General features: G+C 31.6%; 1 protein-coding gene across 1 annotated transcript; it reads left to right on the top strand.

The window, feature by feature from the left end:
- Window positions 1-6,947: 6,947 nt before the first annotated feature.
- LOC111396207 (HVA22-like protein a) lies at window positions 6,948-8,739 on the top strand. The gene is made up of 5 exons (XM_023022560.1): window positions 6,948-7,209; window positions 7,319-7,345; window positions 7,603-7,725; window positions 7,803-8,043; window positions 8,467-8,739. The coding sequence occupies exons 1-5, from the start codon at window positions 7,151-7,153 to the stop codon at window positions 8,533-8,535; spliced, it is 519 nt and encodes a 172-aa protein (XP_022878328.1). The 5' UTR covers window positions 6,948-7,150; the 3' UTR covers window positions 8,536-8,739.
- Window positions 8,740-11,527: the final 2,788 nt, after the last annotated feature.

The following is an 11,527-nucleotide window of genomic DNA, read 5'->3' as shown; positions in this document are numbered from 1 at the left end:
ACTGAAATGAGGATTGAGCTTCAAGCTTTTAATGAAATTCTGTACTAACTACAAGTATTTCTAAAAGAAACAAAGATATTAGAAGAATTTCACCGAGATGAACTTCAAGGTGGTGCCACCTTAATAAAGAGTTAGAGTTTCTCTCTTAAAAATTTGTTGAAAAAGATAAGTGCAATGCCATATTAGCACTAAATGAGATTGAGGAACTTGAATATGCATGATATATGTGTGTGTTCTTACTGGAATTGTCATGTAGAATAATTGGTTCAATGCTTCATTGCTACCTTTGGTTTTGACTTTATTTTGTTTGAATTATCTATGGTTAGATTCAAATTGAAAGATATCCAATCCTTACGTATGAGTATTGTATATCTTGAATATGAGATCTTATTGAATTTTGAACAAGTGGGGAATTGTTGTATGCTTTTCAAAATCAACAAGATGTATGAGGAATGCAAAAATCAATTTGGAGGCTAGAATAGGTTGCGGTCGCATAGGCATTTGCAAGGCCTTTAAGGCCTGCTGTTGATTGTTCTATGCAACCGCATGAGTTTGCTCTATGTGGTCGCATAGAACAACGATATAGCCGTTAGGGGCCATTTTTGTTCAAATGTTTGGTGGCTTTTCAAGTGTTTTGGCATCACTTCGTGTAGTCTTAGATGATGGCTATAAATAGGTGATTAGTAATCAATGAAATGATATTGAAAAATATTGAGCAATGCTTGAAATTATTTCCTCATTCCAAAAGCATTGAAATCCATTTTCTTCATATTCATACCTTGATTTTGTATTCTCAAGTTTTGGAGAATTTTCACTTAGTACTTGAGTGATTAATTCTTTTTAATGATTTATTAATTCTGCAAACCATTTGCTGATATTAGCTTAACCACCAAATCAATCTAAGAGGGAACAAATATCGCTTGAGAACAATGATAACGTGGTTATGCCTTCATTTTAATTTTCATCTTATTATTTCTACTCTACTTTCTACTCCATTACCTCTTTGTGCAATAAAAATAACCCACATTTAATACATATAACTTAGGGTAGTGTAATAATCCTAACTTTTCCTAGGATAACAAGCAGAATAATGCTCATCAAGCACCCCCTAGTTTTCAACAATATGGCAAGAAAGTTTTAATAGAGGACATATTGGGTATATTTATTTACAAAACTAAACAATAAATGAAGAATATAAATCAATTCATGTCAAAGATTGAAGCAACTCTTTAGAGTCATTTGGAAGCCATCAAGGGTCATGAGACTAAAATAGGCCTACTAACTTGAGTTATTTTTGAAAGACCACAACGTGCTCTACCAAATAACATGGAGCTAACCCAGAGCAGGTATTGGCCATAAACATTTATAGAGGATGATTAAGTTAACAATCTAGAACCAAAGATAGTCGTAAAAATGTGAGAATGTGTACCTTCGATTCCATTTCACCAAAGACTTTGAAAGTGATTAGATGAGGAAATAATTCTTGCATTTATAGCATGGAGCTATGTATAATTATCAAGAAGGCACAGTCAATAGACAATACTCAAAATGTCATATAACTATTAATGAGGAAAAAGTGTAAGAATTTTAAAAAGTAGCTTTCGAGAATTTGAAAGAGAGTTTAGACATTCCACAAACTAAGGCAGCCGTTCTTACTAGGGAGTATGTGCTTCTTATCTCGTTCCTACCAGGGACTGTACAAGAACAAGCTTGACAAACTTTCTGAAAAGTTCCTTGATGTGCTCAAAACGTTTCATATTAACATTCTGTTCATCAATGCGATGCTAAAAATTTCTAGCTATGCCAATTTTTTAAAGGAAATGTTACTCCAAAAAAAAAAAAAAAAAAGCTTTTGAAATTTGAAACTGTAACATTAATAAGGAGAGTAGTGCATTAATGCAAGACGAACTATCTTCTAAACTAAAAGATTCAAAGAGTTTTAAATTTCATTATTCGATTGAAAAATCTTGTTCATTTAATGCGTTGTGTGATAGGTACAAGTATTAATATAATGCTATTGTATGTATATAGGAAGCTAGAATTAGGAGAAGTCAAAGTAATAGCGACACACATGTAGCTTGCCAATAGTACCATCAAGGTTTAGGATGTGCTCATCAATGTTGGAAAATTATACTTGTATGATTTCATTGTATGTAACATTAAAGAAGACCAAGATATTCTAGTGATCTTAGGTCGGTCATTCTCAGCAATTGGTCAAACACTAATCAATATTAAGAAAGGCAACTAATCTTAAGGATGGAGGATGAGCAGAAAATATTCAACATGTGCACAACATGCAAACAACCACCCAAACTTGAGGATTGCTATAAGGATGACAAAGACGATCCACTTGATCAAGGGAGATGTCCGTACAAAAGGAAAAACGGTGAAATTGTTCGTCCTCTAAAAAATGAGACAACGATTTAAAAATATGGAGAACAAAGAAAGGGTAGAAGGTTGAGAATTGCTAAGAGCTCAAAGTTTCCATAGCTAGATTCGATCCACCATGATCAATAATTGATCCAAGTCAAACTTGAGAATAAACAGTGGGCTCAATGGGATACACACAATTTTTCTAACTTTTAACTTTTTAATTTTTAAGTATTTATTATATATAGAACGAATGGTAGCATCATACATTTAGGATCGTTTCCCAAGCTCTTTGAAAAAAGAAATTTGAATAACCTTGCAATCGTGAGACTAAGAATGCTTTTCGATTGCAACCATACTTTTCGAGACTAAGAATGCTTCATCGAGTTCTTAATTTTTCTCTCGTATTTTAATTTCTATATTTTTGTTAGTGTAATGCTACATTGAGGACCATGTATGTGAACTTAACTCAAGTAATAGGATTCATATTCGATTCTGGTATTGTGTCTATGTTGGATCAAAATTTGAGTTGGTTCATGTTAAAACTTGAATTTTCAAGTATTGCATGAATTCCATTATTTTGTACTTGAACTTTGATCGATTGAGTACGGCTTCATTTTTTATTGAACTTATTATTAACTTTGAAGTTTCTTGTGTAAATTAGATACCTTAGATTCTTTTAAGTTCATAGTGTATCTTTATTGCACTAATAACCTAAGTTAGAACCTTGCTGAAAATCCTGTTTAGAATAACTCTGGGGTGACTAGATTTGTCCAAATGCAATATCAACTTCACTTGATTATATTCGGCTCTTCTCATTGATCTTAAAAATTGAAAGACATTGCATTAGTCATAGTACGTAGGAAATGTTACCTAAAGTATTGTGTGAAACTAGTTTTGAGTAACCAAACTCTACTCATTATCATTGTTTAGGGGATAATCTTCTGATGAAGTTTCCTTCAGTGTAGAGTGAAAACTGCATTCGAAAACTAAAAGGACCCTAAAAATAGAATAAGCAAAGAAAATGAAAAAAAAAATGGAAAGAAAAACATCAAAGTACATTGAGACAGTGACAAAACCACTATAAATATGGTATTTGTCCAACTAAGTCTTGAACATCTAGTAATGATTTGGACGGTGGTTGAGTTTGTAATGAGAAGAAGCTCAATCTCACTTGTTTAGTTTACCTTTGGAAAAAAGAAACTGAAAAATCAAGAGGGCAATAAGACAAATGAGATAACATATTGAAATATTTGAGATTCGGTATTGATTGGGAGAGCATACTTTAGGAGTTGAAATGCATAACTTGATTCAAGTATCATCAATGAAATCAGGAATGATTAAAACATGCACATTTAAAGGTTGAATATACGATAAATAGAGTTGGTAAAATAACTTTTCATTTTTGTGCTTCATTAACTTGTTTGAATTTTGAGATTTAAATATTCTCTATGAGAAAATATTGAATATGTCTAGTTGAGTATATGTATTTAGTATTTATGTTGAGTTTTTATTTTGCTTATTCGAGGTCGAACAAAAGTCCAAATTTAACAGTGTTTGAAAAATGTATTTTTGCACTTATTCAAGCCATTAATGTAAGGTATATGTGAGTTCTTTTATTGTGTAGATACTTAACTTTGTACATTTTATTATAATTTTGGGAAAAACTTGACATTGGACAAACGAAATGATGAAAATGAATGAATTTGGACTAAAAAAGGATCGAAATTGGGCAAATATTGGATTTTGGGGACAAATGTAACGAGTTTGAAAGTTGAAGCACTTAAAATGAAATATAGGAGGACTTGGTTTGGGTTGAGCAAAAAATCGAATTGGAGGATCAAACTATAAGGGAATGGAAAGATATTTACCTTTGATATCTCAAGGGTCTATTCTGAAGCGATCGCACAATAGCAAATTTCAATTTCTAGGAGCCACACATGGAAGCCTATCCGATCACTTGGCTATTTCAGGACCCAAAAATTTGGTTTTCTAATTCGACTCAAACATTGATTTTAATATTATGGACATGATTTTTAACCTAGTTTGATGACTATAGATAGTTTCTATTCATTCTTTTCATGGAGAGATGCACTCTTGATAGCAAATGCATAATTACACCCACATATTCGCAACATTTGTGGCTAGAATTTGAGATTTGAAGGAGGATATCATCAATATTTCGAGAGATCTACAATAATCAAGGAACAAGCTAAAGAAACATTGTTGGGATTGTTGGAATTTAGTTTAAAATTTGAGAAAATTGGTTAAGTGTTAAAACCAAAATTGTGGAAAAATGACTTTCATGTCAATTTAGGTCAAATATTTGGACTTGATCCAATAGTTCACTTGTTCTACTCGTCGAGTGGGTCGTCATAGTATATTTAAAATCTCAAAATCAATTCCCAATGAATGAGAAATTATTGTCCAAATTTGGAAGAAAAATAGAGGAATATTGGCCTGAATTTTTGCCTAACTCCATCGCTCGCATATCGCTTGAATGACAAGGCTGTCACTCGAGCGACAAGTACCAAAAATTTTCTGTAAATGCTTTGATACTCTCGCTCGAGCGAAGAGGTCAACGACAAGCTAGTGATAGTAAGTGATGCTTCTATTCATAAGGTTACAAGGTGTGGCACGCAACACATCATCCACAACCCCTCATCCTCTATAAATAGGACCCTTTGACGTCCATAAGTCATTCCATATCACTTTTCCATTGAGCATTACATTGAATCTCTTGCAAAAACTCTCCAAAATTCATTTCACATCATTTCGTTGTAGAGAGGATAAAATTCCGTTCGAGTTTGTTGTGGCTTGAAGTGCTTTTATCACAAGTCGAATCCGTTATATCTTGAGAGACAAGTGTCATAAATCGTTAACATTGTTACTGTGCAATTTTTTCTTAAAGAGAAAGTGTAATCACTTATTACACTTGTCTCGGATCGTTTCTCACTTTCAATTCTTCTTCTTCTTCATTTCTTATTATTTCCTGTTTATTTGTGGTTTACTATAAAGTTTCCTTCATATAGTGGTGTGTTTAATCACGCTTCAGTGGATTAAACTTTGTTCTTGTTTGTTCTATATATTCAAACAACCCTTCATTGCACACATAAAGCCCAGCACAACAGGGATTCGTGTGGCGATGAAAATTAATAGTTTGGATCTCTATCTTTTATTTTTTGAATTCCTCAATTATGAGTGGCTATTTATTTATTTGTTAGGATGAAACATATCGTTTAGGCTATTGATGTTAATTTAATTCAAAAATTGCACGCCAATTTTGTTTGTGCTAATTACATATTGTACACTAATTTAAATTCGGTAATCTGATCATCAATTGATGAATTTAGGGATGAAATTAACACTGAGAGGTGATTTATTTGTCGAACTCATGCAATAAGTGACATAGGTATGATAAGAAATCGAGAGATTCTTTCATATGATATGCAATTTTGATTGAATTCTTGTAAAATAATGTATTTATATGTGTTGGAATTTAAATAGAGATAATAGTTTGACTCGAAAGAGAAATAATTAAACTTGGTTAATTCGATTGTTAAGAATATTAATTGACCTAGGTGAATTAGAAATTCCTAACTACATAATCTCATAAATTCTTTCAAGAAGTCTCATGCGTTATATGAAGTTAGTATATTTAGTATATGTTTAGTTTTAATTTTGATCTTTGAACAACTGTTTGATTACCACATTAGTTGAATTTGAAGTTACATTTAAGATAAAAATTGAATGTCAATAATTACTTTTTGAGGAACCATACTTGGACTTCAATCCAATTTATATCATGCACGATATCGTACACTTGCAGTTTAAACAAATAATATATAATTTTTTTAAATTTGTAACATACTCTATCTATCAATCATCTACATTAATTACATATACACAAATACTAGCAACTGAGAGTGCTGTTGCTGATTTGCTTAAACAATGAATCAGGACAAGCAAAGAAACAATTGATAATGAGAAAGTCCAGTCTCAAATTCAAATACTTTGGCCACATTTGCTTGCTTCAGATATGCTGACATTTAAAATTGATCTAAAACTATATCACGCATTTTGCACATTTATTTTTAGCACTTGTTGATAAAGATTTCTTGAGAAGTGATCCTTTGAAAATTATGTACCTGTTTGGAGGGCATTTTTAACTCCTAAGAATGAAAAAAAGGGATCGTTAGAAGCACTTTTTAGCCACCATTTTTGACTAAATGTGTCTAGTATGGAACCTACATTTGAAAAAAACGGTCCAAAAATTTCTACTCTCTTCTTTAAAAATATGGCTCAAACAGGGACTATGTATTTTTTGTAAATGTACGGTTAAAAGTTAAAAAAAAAATTATGAAAAAACATAAAAAATGATCTTTCTAGAATCTACAGTTGAAAAATGAGTGTACGAGAAGAGTGGTTTTCAAATAACTAAAATCAAACAAAAACTAATTTCTTTTAGGTCAACAAAAGCATCAATCTTTGTCAAATTTCGGTGCCTCTTTCTTGGTGCAGCATAAGATTCTTTAGAAATTTGGCTCCCACGGTTCCTTGCAAATGACTTTTTATGTACTTTCAATTAGCTTTTTGACACTGTTTTTCTGGCCTAAAACACGCATTAATCATTACATTTTTTAATTTTTTTTTCTCTTTCGTGATCTTTCCCATTACCATTTCACTCAAAAAACTAGTCACTACCAGTCCCAAATTCTAGCAAAGTTCAGTAAATCATATTCAAGTTTAAATTAGAAGTAATTAACAAGGGAAGTTTCAGATGGGCTCAGGAGATAATGTGTTTACTGTTGTGGCAAAAAATATAGATGTTCTTGCAATGTACTTATAGGATTTCTTGCACTGTTTTCTATTTACTTTTTTCAATAAATTTGAGATCATTTGAGTTTGTGTTTTAGTTCTAACACGAATTCTTTTTTTCATTTATCAGGCCTGTGGTTTCTCTTGTATATCCTCTGTAAGTAACATCTTTTACTTCATTTTCACCTGTCATTATATTCTTAAATTCAAAAAAGAAAAAAATTAGAAAACTCAATTACTCTCAGAAATTTGATTTCCTAAATTGGTCTTCACAGACAGAATAGTTGCTTTGAATCTTCCAATAGATCAGGTTTATTGACATCACGTTTTAGTTGTCTTTACAGACCAGATATGCTAAAATAGTTTATATTAGGTTGTACAGATATTGTTTTAGTTTGAGTTTTGGTTGTACAGATATTGTTCCATCAAGGCTATAGAAACGAAATCTCGAGCAGATGATCAGCAGTGGCTAACATATTGGGTTCTTTACTCTTTGATCACCCTCTTCGAGCTTACATTTTCCAAAGTTCTTGAATGGTAAAGTTCTTTTCATACATGATTCGTGCAGTCGAGTTATTTTTCGGTTACAAGAACTTGTGTATTGGTTGAATCAGGTTTCCCATATGGTCTTATGCTAAGTTGATTGGTGTGTCCTGGTTGGTGCTGCCTTATTTCAATGGAGCTGCATATGTTTATGAGCATTTCATAAGGCCTTTCTACAGAAACCCACAAGTTAGAATGTGGTATATCCCTAGAAAAAAGGACTTATTCAGTAAGCAAGATGATATTTTAACTGCTGCAGAAAAGTATATTGAAGAGAATGGACCTGAGGCATTTGAAAGGCTTATAGCCAGGGTAAGCCGAACATTCTGTATCTAGAGCAAATTGATTGGAATTCAATGAATACTTTGTTAAAGATTTTAGTTAAGAACTGTTTAGGAATTTGCATTTTTATAAAATTCTATGAAGGAATATGAGTTCTTGTAAAATTCGGTTTTGTTCTAATTTATCTTATAGGGAGCAGTCCTTAGTTTTTATATATTATCATCAAATAGACAGAGAGAGGTTAGAGGAGATAGGATGGATATTTTCTCTTGCAAACCTTTTTTCACCATAGTAAATTACTGCAACGGCAGGAGATAACGTAGTTTTGAGGCGAACCTCTATAAATGTTACATTTTTCTTGATTGTTTATTTTCTTTATTTAAATCGTTCTTGGTGGGATAGAATCAGGGTTTATAATTCTCAACATACTCATGTGATTTTAATTGTGTGCAGTCTGATAGAGAAGCAAGAGCTAGGAGGGGCAACTACACAGTGTTTCAAGATAACCATGGCTATTATTAACCTGCTACTAAACAACTTATAAATTTGCTGCAAGGGTGTTGTGTACTTCTCAGCGTTCTCATTTCTGTTTGATGTTACAAGGGTAGCTGAAGAGGACTGTTTTTAACCTTAACCTGCTAGTATTGGTTATATATCTTGTCTTCATAAGTTTGAACCTTAATTTACATCTTTGGTTCTTATTTATCTATGGTTTTTGATGGGTCTTATGAGGATTTGCTGCTTTTCGGCATAATTATTTTCTGTTTTCCGAATTAACGGAAAGTTTAGCATGTCAAACACAAAGATTAGATGAGATTCAAGAAAAAGAGACATCTCACAAAGTGCGGTAGTTGTTTTGTCCCGTTATGTTTAGTTTTATGTATCATTAATGACATGTTTGGTATGTTGGATTGTTCACGAAAAGACGGAAAAAAATTACAAATAAAAATTTGATGTTACCATACTCTGAATTGTTAATATGTTGTTACATACGTGAATGGTCTCGTCAATATATTAAAAACACTACACAAGGAAAACTTGATAGAAAAATATGGCAACAATAAACAAAAACTTGGAAGGAAATTATAATTGCAGCCTTTAAATAGCCCAGTAAAAGGGATCAGACCTCAATTGGGCTCATCTTTATTGGGCCGAACAGAAGGCATTCTATGAGCCATGGAGCATCTCAATTGATGACCAAACAATGTGGGCCAGAATAAAGCCAGAAGTGTATTGCATGGATTGCTAACTACCCAATAAGTTTTTGTGTTGTAAAACTTTGTTAAGATTTTTTCAATCGAAATCAAATCAATGTTAATCATATTTGAAGAAATTCACAAATTTTATTAATTTTGCAACCTCATATTTCATCAAATTTTATTAAAATCTACTAAATTTTTTTATAAAAAACTTTATCACGCATATTTTAATTATTTAATTTTTTTAATTCTTATCTAATCAATATTTTTCAAAAGTCACTTACTTTTCTATCCTATATAAGCTGTAAGCCTAATTCCCACGTCCATGTGCATGGGAACACAACCCACCACTAGGTCCACCACCAACATTGGCACATTCAGATCAACATCGCTACCCGCACTCGCAACTATAAAGACTACCGTCGAACCTAGATCTGGATCATTGCTACTGTAACTCGCCACTACTATCACCTCCCCTAGTGTTGGACGAGATAGTGTTAGACTTTTGAGTATGCTGAATATAGAGAAAAAACCCCAAATGGTCACTGAACTTCGCCCAAAATTCCCAAGGAGGTCACCAAACTTCAAACTGTCTCTAAGTAGTCACTGAACTTAGCTCAAAGTCCCCTAAGAGGTCACTGAACTTCTAAACGTCCCTAAATGGTCACTAAACTTTACAAAAAGTTTTTAGAGGATCACTGAAATTTGAAAATTACTGAACTTTGCAAAGATGAATGGGGTCCCAATTTGCAAATTTCAGTGATCCCCTAGGAACTTTTTGCAAAGTTCAGTGATTATTTAAGAACGTTTTGAAGTTTGATGACCTCTTGGGAGATTTCGAGCAAAGTTCAATGACTACTTAGGGACGTTTTGAAGTTCTGTGACCTCCTGGGGGACTTCAAGCAAAGTTCAGTGACCATTTGGGGTTTTAACCCAATATTGAGCGCACTTATTACTCTATATATAACGAAGTAATTTATTTTACTCTACAAATAAAATTATAAGTAACACAAGTAATGCATATATTATCCTATAAATCAAAAAATGTGCATAGAACAAGCATGTTAAACAATAACACAACATGTAAATTAAGGTAAAATACATGATGAAGTAAAAAAATAAAAATTTGAAAAACGGAAGTACTTTCAATTTTTAAAAGAAAAGTAGGGTAGTTGTCAATTAACCCCCATAATAATTATTTAGTAATACTTGCCCAAAAATATATATTTTGTAATTTTAAGTGGGGTTTTAAATATTTTTTACTCATGGTTAAATATCTATATGCAAATACCTTTTATTCGGATGTTATTTTCGAAAATATGACAGGACTTCGACTTTGATCAACTCTATTGCATCAGTATTAAAATGATGTCAGTCTGCAATGTCGCTTGTGAAAAAAATTTCCAACAAAAAGATAATGAAGAAATAACATACAAAAATCAAACTTAAAGTAATCTCCCAAAAAAAAATTTTTTAAAAAAAAAGTCCAATTGATTTTAATAAACTCACATACTCATGTCTTACATTATACGTACAAAAAATTGAATTTAGAGTCCGTTTGATTGTAAAGATGGAATTGAATTGAAAACGAATTTCAGGAAATTGAATTGCCTAAAAATTATTTTCCTGATAATTGTAAATTATTGTATTTGATTGGGATAATTTTTCATGTGGAAAATGTTGAAATAAAAAATTTTTTTGATCTCCGTTTGACTTTGTTTTACATTAAAATTGTCAATTAAAGGGATAGATTTTACTGGTATTGGGGATGAATTTGTTTTCATTGACAACACACACAAAAAAATAAAAATTTCAAGAAAATCATCTATCTTTTGGTGTTCGTTTGGCTTTATTTTACATGAAAATTGTCATTTAAACGAAAATATTTTTTTAAAATAATTCTTGAAATTTGTTTCCATTATCAACGCAAAAAATGAAATAAAAAAATTGAAAAAAAAATTACAGGAGAATTGGAATTCAAGGAAAACATGGAATTTAACTTAGATGGCATAAAAGGTGGAATTCGAATTGTAGAAAAAATTTTGCCAATCAAACAACAAAAAATTGGAAAAATGGAATTTGATTTCCATTTTCCATGAAATTTGGGTGCAATCAAACTTAGCATTAAAGTAATCTCCCAAAAAATTTATAAAAATAAAATAAATAAATAAATCCAATTGATTTTATCAAACTCACATTCTCGTGTCTTAATGTATTTTAAATTCTATTTAAAGTGTTCACCTAAATAACTGGCTCATACAAATAACGTTCGATAAAAATTTTCGAGAAGATAATATTAGACCTATGGATACTTC

Source organism: Olea europaea, chromosome 6 (assembly GCF_002742605.1).
Source record: "Olea europaea var. sylvestris chromosome 6, O_europaea_v1, whole genome shotgun sequence".
Lineage (NCBI taxonomy): Eukaryota > Viridiplantae > Streptophyta > Magnoliopsida > Lamiales > Oleaceae > Olea > Olea europaea.
The sequence above is the reverse complement of the archived record's forward strand: the minus strand, read 5'-3'. Positions and strand labels throughout refer to the sequence as shown.

What these genes read in the sequence shown, in the direction of transcription:
- LOC111396207 (XM_023022560.1), top strand. Translation starts at nt 7,151, where the DNA reads ATGGGCTCAGGAGATAATGTGTTTACTGTTGTGGCAAAAAATATAGAT. An exon ending in GTTTCTCTTGTATATCCTCT is followed by an intron (nt 7,346 to 7,602) that starts GTAAGTAACATC and finishes TTGGTTGTACAG; the next exon opens with ATATTGTTCCATCAAGGCTA. An exon ending in TTTTCCAAAGTTCTTGAATG is followed by an intron (nt 7,726 to 7,802) that starts GTAAAGTTCTTT and finishes TGGTTGAATCAG; the next exon opens with GTTTCCCATATGGTCTTATG.